Source organism: Malus domestica, chromosome 07, assembly GCF_042453785.1.
Source record: "Malus domestica chromosome 07, GDT2T_hap1".
NCBI classification, from domain to species: domain Eukaryota; kingdom Viridiplantae; phylum Streptophyta; class Magnoliopsida; order Rosales; family Rosaceae; genus Malus; species Malus domestica.
In genome coordinates, this window is record NC_091667.1 from 34,302,792 (window position 1) to 34,321,758 (window position 18,967).

Genomic DNA, 18,967 nt, shown 5'->3' on the forward strand with positions numbered 1-18,967 from the left:
TCTTATATTTTTGCAAGACTTTGGAAATTTTCAAATTTTTATATATCCACTATTCAATTATTTTTTTCCAAATTTTTGTGATATTTGCATGCCATCACATGTGTGTATGAAGTAAAATCATATTAGACAAGATAAAATAATACGTATGATAATATGTACTCTTCGTTTTTAATATATAATAGCATGATTAAAACATATAATATGATACGGTCTAATGATATTCCTCTTCACTGGTAAGTGAGAGGTCTTATATTCGATTCTTACCAAAGACGAATTTGAACCACATTATTGCTAGCCCATTGTGAGGTTAAACTCACTCCCTCCCCTTAGTGTAGATAATATCAATTGTTTAAAAAAAAACACATAATATGAAATAAAGAATTACAACCTACTGAAAATGATACGATACCAAACAATTTCAACAAGCTATGTCCACAATTGCCATTAGTACTACGATCTAGTGGTATTCCTCTTCGTTTGTAAGTGAGATCTTAGGTTCGATTCTCGCCAAAGGTGAATTTGAACCATATTATTGCTAGTTCATTATGAGGCTAAGCTCACCTTCTTCCCTTTAGTGTAGATAATGTCACTTGTTCAACAAAAAAAAAAAAAAAACTATGCCCCACAACTAGAAACAGTGTACAAGACGGTGGAGTTTGCTCAAAAAAATCAAATCCAAATTACAAGATAAACCCAAATAAGTCAAATCGTGAACAACAAATTAGTGAATAAGAAGATGATTATTGTGCTAATTAAATTGATCTTTCCAAACTTTGTGTCCATAAATTAGACACGAAAGAGAAAAGAAAAGAACACTTCAACTAACTGTCACTAGTATAAACTACACTTCGAGATTTTCCCATCTCTTTGCTGCAGAGGGAGAGAGAAGAAGAAGATGTGGTGCTTCAGAAGAAAGGGGCCATCTGGGTTCTCATCATCTTCCACAGCAGAAGAAGTTACTCAAGGGATTGATGCCACTGGTCTCACCGCCATTGTTACAGGTGAGGGAACTTCCATTTGCTGCTTCTTTCTTTAAGTTTGATATGTAGATGGTATACTTTCTTCAACTATTGTTCCTTGTTCTTATGGGAACATGCTCTTTGGTTCTGCATATTGATGTTGCAGGAGCATCCAGTGGTATTGGCACCGAAACTGCACGCGTTCTTGCACTGCGTGGCGCCCATGTAGTTATGGCAGTGAGGAACATGGCAGCCGGTAAAGATGCAAGAGAACAAATAGTGAAGGCAATTCCCAGTGCCAAAGTTGATGCCATGGAATTGGATCTCAGTTCGTTATCATCCGTTAGCAAATTCGCCTCGGATTTCAATTCCTCTGGTCTTCCTCTTAACATCCTAATGTAAGAAATGGACAGAAACGGTACAAGTTCTTGAAGAGGCTTTGTTCATAAAATCCACCTAAGGTAATAATACTTGTCTTTTCTTAAGTAACAATGCAGGAGTTATGGGAACCCCTTTCACGCTTTCGAAGGACAAGATCGAACTTCAGTTCGCGACAAACCACGTAGGTATGTTGCATTTGTTACTCAGTAAAAGTGAAAGTTTAAAGTACAAACAACAACAAAACCAACAACAACAACTAATCATTTTTCACTTAGTGGGGTCGGCAGTATGAATCCTAGAACGCCAGTGACATTTTACGAAAGTATTGTTGGTTAAGATGTCCTAATTGACTGAATGTAACTTCCAGTTTAACTGTAGCCAATCTAGTTTTAGACCTTCTTTTAACAGTTGATGTCGGAGCATATCACTACTACAAAATTATCTATAACTAGCGGTTCAAAAACCAACAAAAAACGTATATTACTGTCGGATTTTAAGCAAAATCCAATAGAAAATGGATGCAGTGACGAATATAATAAGCGACATAATTGCATGCGTCAGGAAATGAATTTTCCGACAGAAAATACTCTAAAACCGACAGAAATACTGTCGGTTATATCCGACAGGATATATATTTATAATAAATAAATAAGAGAATTTATGTTGGATAAAACCGACAGAAAATACTAAAACCGCCAAGATTTCTGTCGGTTATAGCCGACAGAGAATTTATTATAAAAAGAAATAAAATCATTCTTGTCGGATAAAACCGACATCAAATATATTAATAATAAATAAAAAAAATTCTGCATTTTCCATATCCTGTTGTCTCCTGGGGAGATTTCCTGCTTTGGGCAGTTATATATGAAACCTGCTGACTTGCAGTGGATATGACAATGCTCCAGAAGCGCCGTGCTATTGCAAAAAATGAAGTCCACACTTCCTTCAACATAACAATCTTTGAGATACTGTTTTCCATAATGCAAGTACAGGGTATCCTGCATTAAAATTCGAAGGAACCCACCAATTAGACTGATAACTGCTCTCATTTATCCTCAAATAGCTCGTGATTACCCGGTAAAAACAGTAAAAGTTTGAACCCAACAAGAAATTTAAGAAAATAAACAGACCAATTGGGGCAATGGGTATACCTGCCATCCAAGGAACTTGCAGTTATAGAAGGCACATTGATCAGTTGTTACTCTAATTGCCACAGCTTGACATGAACCCTACCAACAAAACAAAGGGAAGAAAAAGTTAAACACAATGTTCAGAGTGAATGAAGTTCAAAAAGTGAAAGGAAGTCCAACATTCATAACACTCCATAGAAAAAAACGAAACCAAACCAAACCAAACCAACACAAACCAACAAGTTCAAAATTTCAACTTCAAACTACAAGTTTTGTGAAATTCCGTCCCCGAATTTCACTGTTTAAAGGTACATATTTTTGTATTATTAATTGCAACGCATTTATATGTACAACGCATGTTTTTTTTATGAGAAGCCCCTCGATTGCATATTGTTGGAAGAAAAAAAATAATATTAATGTTAAGAAATTGAGCTGCCAAATGGCAGCTAAAGAAAGAAAGAAAAAAAAATTAAAGAAAAAGCCACGGGGAGTGGTTGAAAGGGGGGAGGAAGAAGAAAAGAAAAGGAGGTGCGGGAGAGAAAAGAGGGAGAGGGGGGACGAATCAGAAGAGGAGAGAGGAAGGAAGTGGCGAATCAGAGAGGGAGGAAAGGATGGGAAAGGAGGGAAAGGAGGAAAAAAAAAAGAATAAGGGAAAAGGGGTCGGGTCGAACGGACCCGTGAACTCCAGCCACTCATTCGGCTTTTCCGACAGTTTTTCCGGTGAATTCCACCAAAAAATCAATTGAAAACTTCCCCATAACCTTCCTTCTTCCTCTTGCACCTCAAAAATCAAGGGTTTTGGCCTTGAAAATGGGTGAATCCGCACGGTAGGGTGCGGTGGTGTTGTGTTCGAATCACCCAAATTCGAAACGATTTCATCAAATTGCCACCACCATTAGACTCCTCTTGAAACCTGGAACAAAGCCCAAGTAATGGTTGAGGCGTCGGAGTAGCTTTGGAGTCGAATCAAGAACACCCAAATTCAAGGGTTTTTGGCGGGTTTGAGTGAAATTGAAGTGTTTCCCGGCCAAATTGGACTTGGCCACAGGTATAAAGTTTGCTCTACTCTTTGAGATCTTCATTTCTATAATTGTTGGTAATTTTTAAAAATAGTTGAATTTTCCGACAAGTCGGGGCGGCCAACCGCCACCTGCGGCAGCGCATGCGGTGGCGGCCTGGCCGGTGGGCCGAAGATGTCCTTTTAAGTTCAATTATATGCCCCGGTTTCATAATTGATATCCTTGTGATATGGTTTGATTGTTTGAACCTAATTTCATTACGATACGTGGTTAGGTCAAAAATATGATTCGACGATCCGACCGTTGGATCGTCACCAAACCTTAATATGTGATAGAACATAATATTTTTGGATCATAGAAACATACGGATCGAGAATACGATGTACGGATCTTGCCTAATTGAATTTCTAAGTTTGTAAAATTAAATGTCGATCGTCACTTGAATTTTGAAATTGGCGGAGATCCAACCGTCGAATCGTGTTGAGATTTTTGTATGTTGTTATTTGAGCATAATGTGGACTTTGGAAAGTTACGGATCGGAAATCCAAGGTACAGATCTTCTGAATCAAATTACGAAAGTTTGTGGACCATATTGTTGATCGAGAGTTGACTTTTGGTCAACATGTCTTGAAGCGTCCTAATTACTAAAATTAGTACTATGGGAGACTTAAGTGAAGTCTAGTGGGACTACATTGGTTGGAGAGTGACTTGAATACTTGTGATATTGTTTATTATCTTAATTTCTTATATTGGTATTAATTGTGAATATGAATTGGTCTTATAAATAGGATTTCCATTGACATATGATTTATATATATATATATATATATATATATATATTTAGCCATAGACTTATGTTTATTAAACATGAATTGGCTTGTGTACGGGTGATGATTGTGATATATGTGCGTTTAATTATCTTTTAGTAATGTGAAAGGTAAGTCCGATAAATGTGGTGATAATGTGATCGTATATTCCTATTAGAAGTATTATGTAGAACTTATATGCTTGTGTGACATATTAGTTGGTGGTCACAAGAAGTGAATATGTAAGTGACTACGTTGTAATTATGTAGATGATGAGGTTTAAATATACCTGGTACATTTGGTAGGAATCATATGCTTGCTTGGATTCCGTTAAGTGATGGTCCGGAATCCCTTCTATTCTGTGATTCCGTTGAGTGATGGTCCGGAATCATATGCTTGGATGGATTCCATTGAGTGATGGTCCAGAATTCCTTTCTACTTTGCAATTTCATTGAGTGATGGTCCGGAATCGTATATTGGTTTGGATTCCGTTAAGTGATGGTCCGGAATCCCTCATACTTCGCGATTCCGTTGAGTGATGGTCCGGAATCGTATCCCAATTTGGATTTCGTTGAGTGATGGTCCGGAATCCCCTTTGGTGTCCTGGTTCCGTTGAGAGGTCCAGAACCCGATGATGATGGATTTCGTTGAGTGGTTCGAAATCGCATCATTTGAGACAGCTTCAGAGATGTAGGCTTCGGCCGAACTGTGTCGCTATAGCCCTGCAGTTCGATGAATTGTATGTGTTATTGATGATATGGTGATTGGCATTATTGATTGATGTGACAATTGGATGGTGTTGGAATGCATATGTGTGGATGAGTGATGATATGAATAGAAATTAATATTGTGCCTTGTTAAATGCTCCTTGAGGTGCTACATAATTGAATTGTGGTATTATGTTGAGATACAGTGGTTTATGTGATGAATGTTCGAGTGTAGCGAAAGGACAAACTATGAATGGCTTGATCCCTAATAAGGGTACGTAGGTAGTCTAACGAGTAGGTTAGATGCAGCCATAAAGTATACGGAAAAATGACTATGCAATTCGATTATTAAGTTGTGATTTGTCATATTCTGGAGACGAGGTATGTTGAGATACAAGTATTTGGTAACGTCACGTGTTGATCCTGGATGTATGTCGGGATCGGGGCGTGACAAGTTTCACCATGCTCAATGTACAAAAAAGCAATCAGAAGATGCAAACTTTGAGTAAAAACTAAGTGATGAAAACATAAGAAAAGCTTACCTCAGGAGCAGAGTTCTCAAAAGTAATGTTCTCTGCAATAAAATCCTCTCCTTCCACAATAGCACTCCCACACTCGAAAGTCCCAGACCCTATCACCCGAGAAGCCTACCAAAAACCCACAGCGTCAGCAAAACAACTCTTCATCCACATGTCAAAAACCCGACTGGGTAGCATTAACAAAGTGTAGTACCTCACCTGGTGGTGCTCGATTTTGGTGGCGGTGTTCCAGGTGAGCACAGTGAGCTCCGAAGCCAAACCCGCGAGCGTGATGAGGTTCTTCGTCTTGGGCACGTACACCGACTGCCCCGTATTTGAGGTAAATGAGGAGAGAAGATAAGGAGAAGGAAATGAGGAGAGGAGAAAATGGGGAAGGGAGAAGCACCGGCGCAAGGAAGAGATTGAGGGGTGATATTGTGGAAATGTTTTATTACTGTCGGTTAAAACCGATAGAAATATTTTTTTTTTAAATAAAAACCTACAGAAACTTCTCATTAATGTTTGTTATAACCGACAAAAACAAAATGACGGCAAAAATCCCCCCAAAATTCCCTCTGAAAATTTTAAACTTTCCCCCAAATTTTAAAATTGCCCCCCCCCCCCAAAAAAAAAAATTGTTACGATTTTAAAAAATAAAATAATAATTGTTTGGTTTAATAAATAAATAAACATATGTTTTTAAAAATTAAATAAATAATTGTATGGTTTAATAGATAATTTTTACATTTTTGGTTTAATAGATAATAATCCATGTAAAATATGCGATAAAGAAACAAAAAGAGAATTGTACAATGAAAATGTCTTCACACAAACTAAATATTGTCTAATCAATACTTGAAAAACATAAAAAAAAAATTTAGCACAAATTACTTTTCCCACTTCAAAATTTTGGCAAATTTATGCATTCTACGAAACTAGTTTAAAATATATACACTAGTGGATACCACAAAATCTTATTTTATACCTAATAGAAGTATAATATTAATTCTAAGTGTTTGTTTAATCTACCGTTTTGACGCAATATGCATTCTACGAAAAAAATTTCAACGATCCAACCGTCAAATTTATTTGTACACACTCCGAGATTGCATACGTAAAAAATCGTAAAAAACAAACATTTAGAGATTAGGTAATGGAACAAAAGTTTTCGATGGTTATAAAAGAAAATTCACAATTTAACGGTTATTTTAGCTCCGATTTTGATGTTTTTTTACAGCTACACTCCTTAACCCTATAAGAATGTAATGAATAAATTTGATCTTCAATTTAAAATATTTACACTAGGGGAATCTTATTTTATACTTAATTGAAGTATAATATTAACTCAAGTGTTTGTTTAATCTACCGTTTTGACGCAACATGCATTCTACAAAACGTTTTTCAACGATCCAACCATCAAACTTATTTGTACACACTCCGAGATTGCATACGTAAAAAATCGTAAAAAACAAACATTCAGAGATTACGTAACGGAACAAAAGTTATCGACGATTATAAACGAAAAATCACAATTTAACGGTTATTTTAGCTCCGATTTTGATGATTTTTTACAGCTACACTCCTCGACCCTATAAGAATGTAATGAATAAATTCAATCCTTAATTTAAAATATTTACACTAGTGGATACCACAAAATCTTATTTTATACTTAATAGAAGTATAATATTAACTCTAAGTGTTTGTTTAATCTACTGTTTTGACTCAATATGCATTCTACGAAACTTTTTTCAACGATCCAACCGTCAAACTTATTTGTACACACTCCGAGATTGCATACGTAAAAAATCGTAAAAAACAAACATTTAGAGATTAGGTAATGGAACAAAAGTTTTCGACGGTTATAAAAGAAAAATCACAATTTAACGATTATTTTAGTTCTGATTTTGATGATTTTTTACAGCTACACTCCTCAACCCTATAAGAATGTAATGAATAAATTTGATCTTCAATTTAAAATATTTACACTAGTGGATACCACAAAATCTTATTTTATACTTAATTGAAGTATATAATATTAACTCAAGTGTTTGTTTAATTTACCGTTTTGACGCAACATGCATTCTACGAAACTTTCTTCAACGATCCAACCGTCAAACTTATTTGTACACACTCCGAGATTGCATACGTAAAAAAATCGTAAAAAACAAACATTCAGAGATTATGTAACGGAACAAAAGTTTTCGGCGATTATAAACGAAAAATCACAATTTAACGATTATTTTAGCTCCGATTTTGATGATTTTTTACAGCTACACTCCTCGACCCTATAAGAATGTAATGAATAAATTCGATCTTTAATTTAAAATATTTACACTAGTGGATACCACAAAATCTTATTTTATACTTAATAGAAGTATAATATTAACTCTAAGTGTTTGTTTAATCTACCGTTTTGATGCAATATGCATTATTCGAAACTTTTTTCAACGATCCAACCGTCAAACTTATTTTTACACACTCCGAGATTGCATACGTAAAAAATTGTAAAAAATAAACATTCAGAGATTAGGTAACGGAACAAAAAATTTTGACGGTTATAAAAGAAAAATCACAATTTAACGATTACTTTAGCTCCGATTTTGATGATTTTTTACAACTACACTCCTCAACCCTATAAGAATGTAATGAATAAATTTGATCTTCAATTTAAAATATTTACACTAGTGGATACAACAAAATCTTATTTTGTATTTAATAGAAGTATAATATTAACTCAAAGTGTCTACAGTTTTGATGCAATATGCATTCTATTAAACTTTTGTCAACGATCCAACCGTCAAACTTATTTTTACACACTCCGAGATTGTATACGTAAAAAATCGTAAAAAACAAACATTCAGATATTAGGTAACGAAAAAAAAAATTTCGATGGTTATAAACAAAACATCACAATTTAACGGTTATTTTAGCTCCAATTTTGATGATTTTTTACAGCTACACTCCTCGACCCTATAAGAATGCATTGAACGAATTTGATCTTCAATTTAAAATATTTACACTAGTGAATTTTTATACTTAATGGAAGTATAACATTAACTCTTAAGTGTTTGTTAAATCTATCAATTTGATAGGATATGCATTCACCGTCAAATATGTTTGTATATACTCCGAGATAGCATGTGTAAAAAATCGCAAAAAAAAAAAAAAAAAACATTCAGAGATTAGGTAACAGGACCGTGAGTGAAAAAAAAATTAAACCATTTGTTTATTTATTTTTAATCAATGTAACATTTTAAAATAATAAAATAGTCAATTTATGTCGGTTATAACCGCCACTATTAACTTAGAAACCGCCAGAATATGTTAAAAATATTAAAAAACATACTGAGGGTTATAATAATTTTATGGCGGTTAAATCCGCCAGTAAATAAATTATGTGTTGGATATCTTTTATCCGTCAGAATGACTTATTAACCGCCAGGATCGTCCGATACCTAAAGTTAGTATTGTAGTAGTGTATGCATCGATAAACGCAGCCAACCGTTCATATTTCTTTGATTCGGAGGGGTTGATTTATCTTTTTGGTTATGTTCCTGATTCTGCAGGTCATTTTCTTTTGACAAATCTTTTGTTGGATACTATGAAGAAAACAGCACGCAAAAGCAGCAAAGAAGGGAGAATCGTAAATGTGTCCTCAGAAGGTCACCGCTACCCGTATCCTGAAGGAATTCGTTTTGATAAAATTAACGACCAACAAGGGTAATATTGAGATGATTCTTAGTTATTGGTTACGTGTTACCGCAAGAGTCATGCATAAAATTTTGATTAAATACGGATGGAGCTTATGCAACAAGTAAGTTTGGTTTTGGATTTTGATGCCATATCAGTACTTCTACCTATCTGCAGGTACAGCATCTTTCGTGCATATTTCCAATCGAAGCTTGCTAACATTTTGCACGCTAATGAGCTTGCAAGACGCTTAAAGGTAATCAGCAACGTTAAACCAGCAGAATCGTGATTCTGAAAATACCCGCTTGCATACATCGGTCCACTACGTCTGTACTTTTATGTGCAGAGATAAACACACAATGTGTGTTGATTGAACTCCGTTATTTGTGATTGTTCAACAGGAAGAAGGAGCTGATATAACTGCAAACTCGCTTCACCCTGGTGCAATTGTTACCAATCTGTTTCGTTATAACAGCGCTATTAGCGGTAAATCACTTCGCTAAACCAACTATGGGAGTCTTATTTAAATGTAGAATTCCGATATATATTGCATACTATCGCTTGTCGAGGAGGCTTTGTGTTCAGTGTATGTTTAAAGTTTAAACCGAACCAAAATTGACGTCTATCTACAAATCTCAAATTTACACATTCACTATCTACGTGCTTAGTTTCGGATAATCAGACGTTTGGTTTTCTGGTTTGATGCAGGGTTTGTTAATGTGCTTGGTAGAGGTGTGTTTAAAAATGTTAAGCAGGTAAGTTACATCTGCATGAACCTCTAGAGCAAACAACATACCAAGCGAATTTGAGTAATTCGAAATATGATGAACTTTCAAATAGTCGTTTAAACGTAGAATGTCGTGTTGTTTATTAACTTTGTCTACTACAGGGAGCGGCAACGATGTGCTATGTGGCACTGCATCCACAAGTCAAGGGGGTGACGGGCGAATATTTTTGGGACAGTAACCTATCCAAGCCAAGTCGACAAGGTCAAGACGCGGAGATGGCAAAGAAACTATGGGATTTCAGCATGGATTTGACTAAATGATCTTCTGAAAACTTATACTCTATATAAAGACTTAAAAGAATGCGCTTTGCACTGTGCCGTTCTAAGATTAGCCGATCTCACTTACTGGGATCATGCTTAGTGGTGGTGGTTTGTTGTTTGAATAATAGACTCCTAGAATGCTGTAACTTATAACTAAGAAGTTGAACAATATCCTTTCAAGGTGAATAAACTCCTTTTTTCTGCTCGAACCCTTGTCGTTTTGATCGAGATTACTTTTCGTTTGATATCTTGTATCAAGTTTAGGAATTTCATCTTCGAAACAAAATGCCGTTGTTCGGGTGCTTATTGACGGACTGATGACAAATTCACTTGACATTCGTTATGAAAAGACCAGAGAAGTTGAAGAGGTAAAAGAGAGAACCATGCAGTTAGATTTCTTCGTTACACTTGAGTGATGATATACACTACATACATGATGACGATGATACAACAAAACAGGTAGTGCAAGACAGCATTATACTATGTTAAACATAGATGTCCAACCTACCGAAAATATCACTAGGCGGAACAATTTCAACAACCTATGTCATTTCTAATATACAGATTGCTTAAGGGGAGGGATCCCCATTTTTCTAAAAAAATGGGGACAACATTATACTATGTTAAACATAGATGTCCAACCTACCGAAAATATCACAAGGCGGAACAATTTCAACAAGCTATGTCATTTCTAATATACAGATTGTTTAAGGGGAGGGATCCCCATTTTTCAAAAAAAATGGGGACAACATTATACTATGTTAAACATCCGAAAATATCACAAGGTGGAACAATTTCAACAAGCTATGTCATTTCTAATATACAGATTGCTTAAGGGGAGGGATCCCCATTTTTCTAAAAAATGGGGACATCATTATACTATGTTAAACATAGATGTCCAACCTACCGAAAATATCACAGGGCGGAACAATTTCAACAAGCTTAAGCAATCTGTTCTAATATATAATAGTATGATTAAAATACAATATGAAATTAAGAATATCTAAAATTAAGAATAAACATGATAAAATAAGAATATGCATGCTTATATATATAGTACTAAGTTTGAGAAATTTCGGATCTAATAGGTATATTTAGATGTGATAAAAAAAATTCAAAACCTAAAATATTCAGACTAAGAATAGAAATTTTCGATTTAGATTGGAAATTTTCAATCAAACTTTCACCCCTAAGTAAGAGGGAACAAAAACAGAATCTTTGTTTGATCAGTTTTTATAGATGTTTTTTTTTTTAATAATGTACGTACTATTTTATCCTAATTTTTTTTGCTCAATAATGTAAATTCTTGCATAAAAAACCTGACTAAATTAAATATAATTGATATCTAAGAATTTTACAATTAATTTCATTCAAGCATTTTGTAATAAAATATTTTGACAAGAATTGGAACGAGGCAAACCGAATAAATTAGACACGAAAGACAATATAGGCTACAGAGGCTCCACCGAGGCACCTACCACCAAAGCAAAGAAAATAACACTTCCACCAAAACTGTCACTAAAAACCGCACTTCGAGACTTTCGCTCTCTTTGCGTGCAGAGGGAGGGAGGGAGAGAGAGAGGGAGAGAGAGAGATGTGGTTCTTGAGAAGAGAAGGAAATGGCCATCTGGGTTCTCATCATCTTCCACAGCAGAGGAAGTTACTGAAGGGATTGATGCCACTGGTCTCACCGCCATTGTTACAGGCGAGGGAGTTTTCGTTTGCTTCTTCTACTTTTTTTTTCAACTATTATTATTTGTTCTTATGGGAAAATTTTCTTTGGTTCTGCATATCGATGTTGCAGGAGCATCTAGTGGTATTGGCACCGAAACTGCACGCGTTCTTGCACTGCGTGGCGCCCATGTGGTTATGGCTGTGAGAACCATGGCAGCCGGTAAAGATGCAAGAGAACAAATAGTGAAGGCAATCCCCAGTGCCAAAGTTGATGCCATGGAACTGGATCTCAGTTCGCTATCATCCGTTAGGAAATTCGCATCGGATTTCAATTCCTCCGGTCTTCCTCTTAACATCCTAATGTAAGAAATGGACAGAAACGGAACAAGTTCTTGAAGAGGCTTTGTTCATAAAATCCACTTCAGGTAATAATACTCGTCTTTTCATAAGTAACAATGCAGGAGTTATGGGAACCCCTTTCACGCCTTCGAAGGACAAGATCGAACTTCAGTTCGCCACAAACCACGTAGGTATGTCGCATTTGTTACTCTGTAAAACTGACAGTTTAAAGTACAAACAACAACAACAACAGCAGCCAACCCTTATCGCACTAAGTAGGGTCAGCTGTATGAATCCTAAAACGCCATTGACAGCTTAAAAAGTATTTTTGGTTAAGTTGTTCTAATTGACTGAATGTTTCATCCAGTTAAATCTGTAGCCAATCTAGTTTTAGACCCTTTATCTCTCGGTGTCGGAGCATATGCATCAATAAACTCAGCTAACCTTTCATCCTTCTTTGATTCGGGAGAGTTGATTTGTATCTATTTGGTTATTTTCCTGATTTTTCAGGTCATTTTCTTTTGACAAATCTTTTGTTGGATACTATGAAGAAAACAGCACGCAAAAGAGGCAAAGAAGGGAGAATCGTAAATGTGTCCTCAGAAGCTCACCGCAACCCGTATCCTGAAGGAATTCGTTTTGATAAAATTAACGACCAAGCAGGGTAACATTGAGATAATTCTTAGTTTTTAGATATTTAGATAGTATTATATGCGTGTTAGCGCATGAGCCACACATAGGATTTTGATTAAAGCGGGTGGAGCTTAAGCAAGAAAGTTTGGAATTGGATTTTGATGCCATATCAGTACTTCTGCACAAGTTAGTCACGTAGTATATTTGTTTTCGGTGTGCTTCCTTCATTATAGCGTATGCTGAATGGAGGGAGATTGATACAAGTCCAATCCGATTTTGTGACTGCCCATCTGCAGGTACAGCAGCTTTCGTGCATATGGCCAATCAAAGCTTGCTAACATATTGCATGCTAATGAGCTTGCAAGACGCTTAAAGGTAATCCGCAACGTTAAATCAGCAGAATCATGATTCTGAAAATACGTCTGTACTTTTATATGTAGAGATAAACACACATTACCTTGTTTTTTTTTATGTTTATGGCAGTCATGGTGCATTGAGTGAACTCTGTTGTTTGTGATTGTCCAACAGGAAAAAGGAGCTGATATTACTGCAAACTCGCTTCACCCTGGTGCAATTGTTACCAATCTGTTTCGTTATTACAGCATTATTAACGTTAAATCACTTCACAAAACCAACTATGTTAGTCTTATATAAATGTATTCCGATACTATCGCTTGTTGAGGAGGCTTTGTATTCAGTGTATGTTTAAAGTTTAAACCGAACCAAATTTGACGTCAATCTACAACTCTTAAATTTACATATTCATTATCTACATGCTTAGTTTCGGATAATCAGACGTTTGGCTTTCTGGTTTTATGCAGGGCTTGTTAACGTGCTTGGTAGAGCTGTGCTTAAAAATGTTCAGCAGGTAAGTTACGTCTGCTTGAACCTCTTGAGCAAACAACATACCAAGCGAATTTGAGTAATTCGAAATATGATGAACTTTCCAATATTAGTCGTTTAAACGTATAATGTAATGTTGATTATTAACTTCGTCGATTACAGGGAGCAGCAACGACGTGCTACGTGGCACTGCATCCACAAGTCATGGGGGTGACCAGTGAATATTTCTCGGACTGTAACCTATCCAAGCCAAGGCCACAAGGTCAAGACGTGGAGATGGCAAAGAAACTATGGGATTTTAGCATGGATTTGACTAAATGATCTACTCAAAACTTAAAACTCTATATAAAGACTTAAGAAAGTGCCATTTGCACTGTGTCATTATAAGATTCATACAACCAACCCTATTTACAGGGATAATGCTTAGTGGTGGTTGTTTGTTGTTGAATAATAGACTCAAAGAATGCTGTAACTTATAATTCAAAAGTTGAACAATATCCTTTCAAGCTGAATAATCTTCTTTTTCTGCTCAAAGCCTTGTCGTTTTGATTCGAGGTTGCTTTTTGTTTGATTTCTAGTATCGAGTTTAGAAATTTCATCGTCGAAACAAAATTATGTTGTTCGTGTGCTTATTGATTGACTGATGACAAATTATGTGAAATCCCGTCCCAAATTATGTATTTTGTCATTTTAACGGAATTATGAAATGACATTTTTGCCCTTTATCCTCCCACCCTATCCGGATTCCCCTTCCCTTTTTTAGATTTTTTTTGTCATTATTTTACAACTCTTCTGCTCTCTCTGCTTGCCACGTGGCACCACCCCCCATCCCTTATATCATTCTCTATTCTCTCCCCCAAGCTCTTTCTCAACTCACTCTCCCTATCTCTCGGACTTATCTCCTTCTCCCTTCCCGGCAACACACACACCCACCCGCACACCCAAAGAACCACGACACCACCACCAACATTGAGTGGACCTTCTCTCTCTCTCCTTCGTCTCTACGAAGCATCGAGACACCTAGAGGCCACCCAAACCTCTCCGGCGAGCCCTATGGCTTTTGAGTCAAAATCTGACCAACTTTGGCCACCTCACGACGTGATATAGGTACGAAACTCTTCCTCTCGTCCTACACTTCAATTTGGTACCTAGATCGCACCCTAGGATTGAGAATCGGATTTGAACAGAGCTAGGGAAGCTCCGTCTTCCTTTTTCGTCGAAACTTGGTCAAACGACCTAAACCCGGCAACCCAAGTCTTTTGGCCCAAACCTTTTAACCCAAAGCCTAAGGGTTTTGGCCCACTGAGCAACCAAACCCAACCCATTAAAATCCTCAAACCCAGTGACTTGAGCCGAGCTTTCAAGTCCAAAGCCTGTTAGAACCCCATCCCAAATCCTTTTGAACCTAGGCCCTTTGGCCGTGTAGAACTTGGGCCTTTGGCCCATTAAACCCTTGGCCCAAACCATTTTGACCTAAGCCCAAAGCTCAGGCCCAAACCCAACAAACCCTAGGACCAAACCTAACTAACCCATACCCCAAGCCGCACGTGAGGGTGTGTATGGGCGCACGTGAAGGGCTGCCGGTGTTGGCACATAAAGCACACGCGTCGCCGTGGACGGCACCGGTGACTTTTCGGACCAACTTTCCAGCGGCGCATGGCCGCCAGAGTCACCACCTTGCAACAGCACGTGAGGGTACCCGAGATCCCCTTTATGTTTTTCGACGTCTTGAATCCGTTTATGATGTTCGTTTTCTGAAATTCAATTGTTAGTTTTATTAATTGGACCCTTTATGTGCTTAGGTGCGATTATTAGCGGCAATTCCATCATTCCTATTTCGCATGGCTCTTCTGTGACAGAGTATCTGTTAGTGGACCCCTTCTAAAATGCATGATTTTACTATTAGAAATGCATACATGAAAAGCATGATTTAATAGTTACGTTTTATGAAATGTTTATGAGTAAATTGGTTTTACACTTTATGAGATATCATGCTTTACTAAGAATATTTTGGAATACCATACTTTATCGAATTTACACTCTTTGTAGTATATATGATGGATGACTATATACTATGAAGATGTTTTGAGATATGATGTTTGAGCTACTAAACTCCATTGAGATATATACTTATGTTGGAAAGATTATATTCAATGTTTTTGTGCTTATCTAGTGGTCATTATTCTGCCTACGGGCGATGATACTTATATTATCTTCGGTCGGGTGATGTAGTGGCCTACACGTCGGAAGATATTTATTTGGCTTACGAGTCGGGTGAGGTAGTGGCTACAGGTCGGAAGATATTCATATATTTGGCCTACTAGTCGGGTGATGTAGTGGCTTCGGTCGATTATAATACAGCTATTTAACACACTATATACGATATATGTTTTACGAAGGTTTTATGGCATGCTAGGGTTTTCAGAAAAACCTATTACATATTATACTATTGAGTTTCCATAAAACTTTGGGGGTTAGTACGTTGTTGAATAACTGTTTCAGTATTATATATATATATATATATATATATATATATATATATCAACTTGGTCCACTCATGTTTGTTTTGCGCCCTCTCAGGACATAGGAACGAGGCATACGATTCAAGCTACGAGACATTCCCCTACCGGTGATACCGCGTCATCCTCTCTGCCTTGACTTCACTTGTAAGAGCACCTTCCACTTGTATTCTGAATTAGATGATTTTTCTGAACATGTCATGCATTATCACTATCATTCTATTGACGGCTGAATACTATTATACTATCATTTTGTTTATACTTTGCACAACTCAAATGATAAACATTGTGAAATATAAAATTACCACATATATCGCATTTAACATATGGTAAAGGCTTCAAACTCGTCAAGTAAAAGTCAGCACCTTCAGTTTCTCTCGCTCTTTTAATTCTTTCCTCTTTCTAGCATATAATCGGTTAAGGAGCCGGATACGTGGATCATCAGTTATGTTTCTCAGAGGTTCCAACTTCTCCTCCTGGATTCAACCATATATACATGAAAAACATGGATGGAAGGAAATAAAAAATAAAACTTCTGATACTAAAAAACCTCTGTGAGGTCATATGGTAAATGAAATGTCTCGCGTATCTCCTCAGGTGTTTTTACTTCAATAATTCAAGCAAGTGCTCGGCTGGTGAGATCAACCAAAGGCTTCAACTGGAGGCTGTCAGCAGCGGACGTCAATTCACATAACTTTTTTGTATCCATTCGAATAAATTTCTCATCAAAAGTTTTGCGCTCATGCACATGATAACTGTTGGAAATTCAAATAAAAACAGGTTGTCAATGGTTAAAGCTAGCTATTAGTTCTTTCCAGGTTGTTCACCTACAACTACAAACATCATTGCTCCCTCCATCTGTCAGCCGAAAGGTGATTACAAGACAGCAGTGTGCTGCCATGTGATAGCTGAACTACTTTTAGAAAAGCTGCATGTGTGTGTGCATCCAAAGGTGGTGCATGTGTGAAAGGGTGTAAAGATGGTAAACACCATCATTCATTGCATGTGTTGTATTTTTTTATTAAAAGCACTTAAGTGGTTCGTCACTTTTTGTATGTATAACTAAGCCTCTTGTAAGGCTTTAGGATATTACATCAGAGCAGTTCCACCGTGGGCAATAGCTCGATGGACTGGCTCTCAAATAGGGCCAGATAGCCCGAGGAAGGTGGTTTAGCGTGTGCTGGCAAGGGAGCCCGAGCATGCCCGAGGGAGAGGCCCGGCAGGAATCGCTCGCCCGAGAGCCTGAGGGCTGTGTGACATATGGTTGGTGTGCGGCATCGGTGCATGCGCCGAGCTTGACATCTCCCCGTCCTCCTTCCCCTCATTTGACCTGGATCTACACACCCAAACCCTCAATCCGAACGAAAAACATCAACTATATAGAATCAATTTCAAAAAATTAAATTAAACTAAATTTTCCAATAAAACTGTAGTTTTAAACCACCGCATATAGGATCAAATTCGATCGGCAACAAATAAATCAAGCAATAAATTTAAAAAAAAGAAAAAGAAGAATCGTCGGATTGAGCTCACTATTCAGGATTCATGGCTGGGACTTAGAACGAGTCGCTAGAAATTGAGGAGAAATTCTAGTCCATATGAGCAGTTGCCGCTATGTGTGATATCTTCGCCAGAGAGACGTAGAGAGAAGGGAAGTGGAAGAGGAAGACAAAGATTGGGGAAGAAGGAGAAATTGAAGAGGGAGGGAATGAAAGCAGAGAAAATGAGAGATGATGATGGTGGAATGACGGAAAAAAAGGTCAAATGAGGGGAAAAAGGGAAAGAGAGATAGAAAGAAACGAGAGAGAGGGAGAGAGACAAAGGAATAACAGGTCAAATTAGGGGGGAAAGGGAAAGGTGATTGGGATGTTTGATGGATTGGGTGAGGAAAAAAATATTAATATTTTATTATCAATTGCCATGGTAATTCAATGTAGGGGTGGAGATGTAAAAGGCAATTACTGTTTATTAAGGGCAGTTACTGTTCATGAGGTGGATTAAATAGTGGATAGCCCTAGGGGGCCTTAGACACGGTGGAACTGCTCTCAGAATCCCATTTCCATTTCAGCTTGTAAGCAATTGAGTTTGTAAACTCTTATTAAATATATTAAAGTGTTTTGTTTGTTTGCCGTGCAGTTTGTCCAACACAAAAGTTTGCTTCTTCATTTACTTCTTTCTTTCCTTGTCCAATTTTATTGAGAGTGATAGTGAGAGGTGTGATAAAGTTAGAAAACTTATCACCCACATATTTTTTGTATTGAGTTAGTAAACTTTGAATACCAACAATAACAATTCTATCAAACACATAAATTACTTCTAACTTCACCATGTACATGATGATGATGGATAAAAGACTATCAAAACCACCCTTTTTCGGCCACATAAAGGGTAGCAATATTTTCTCCAAGTTTTCTACACACTACAAGAAAAAGGCCTTTTTGCGACACGTTTTTTGCGTCAAATTACACTATCGTCGCAAATAAAAGGAAATTAGCGCGGTATTTGTTAGCGCGAAAATATTTGCGACACCACTATAAGTAACGTCGCTAATAATGTCGCAAATAGAAATATATGTCGTCTTAAACATATTGTTTGCGACGCCCCTAACGACGGATAGAGTTTGAGCGGGAACAAATTGGGCGCTTAGGGTATGAGCGCGCGCGCTCCTTTTTTCTTTTTCCCAACGCAGCCTTAGTGCTCT

The 18,967-nt window shown here is 37.0% G+C and overlaps 1 protein-coding gene and 2 pseudogenes across 2 annotated transcripts; 2 read left to right on the forward strand and 1 right to left on the reverse strand.

The window, feature by feature from the left end:
* The first annotated feature begins 767 nt into the window (after positions 1–767).
* On the forward strand, positions 768–14,281 carry LOC103440127 (short-chain dehydrogenase TIC 32, chloroplastic-like). 2 transcript variants are annotated; one of them, XM_029106169.2, is made up of 8 exons: positions 768–1,001; positions 1,126–1,357; positions 1,446–1,525; positions 9,087–9,240; positions 9,388–9,466; positions 9,612–9,696; positions 9,919–9,965; positions 10,100–10,467. In XM_029106169.2, exons 1-8 carry the CDS (start codon positions 896–898, stop codon positions 10,256–10,258), a joined length of 942 nt encoding a protein of 313 aa, XP_028962002.1. In that variant the 5' UTR covers positions 768–895; the 3' UTR covers positions 10,259–10,467. The 2 variants fall into 2 exon arrangements, with proteins under 2 accessions (XP_028962002.1, XP_070681584.1); XM_070825483.1 differs by lacking the exons at positions 9,919–9,965; positions 10,100–10,467 and adding exons at positions 13,726–13,772; positions 13,910–14,281 and having other exon boundaries at positions 799–1,001.
* Positions 2,125–6,036, reverse strand: LOC139197500 (pectinesterase 31-like; annotated as a pseudogene).
* LOC103410296 (short-chain dehydrogenase TIC 32, chloroplastic-like) lies at positions 11,853–13,558 on the forward strand (annotated as a pseudogene).
* Positions 14,282–18,967: the final 4,686 nt, after the last annotated feature.

Coding starts and splice junctions, on each gene's coding strand:
- LOC103440127 (XM_029106169.2), top strand. CDS start 896: ATGTGGTGCTTCAGAAGAAAGGGGCCATCTGGGTTCTCATCATCTTCC. Junction 9,697..9,918: donor TTATAACAGCGCTATTAGCG/GTAAATCACTTC, acceptor GGTTTGATGCAG/GGTTTGTTAATGTGCTTGGT. Junction 9,966..10,099: donor TGTTTAAAAATGTTAAGCAG/GTAAGTTACATC, acceptor TGTCTACTACAG/GGAGCGGCAACGATGTGCTA.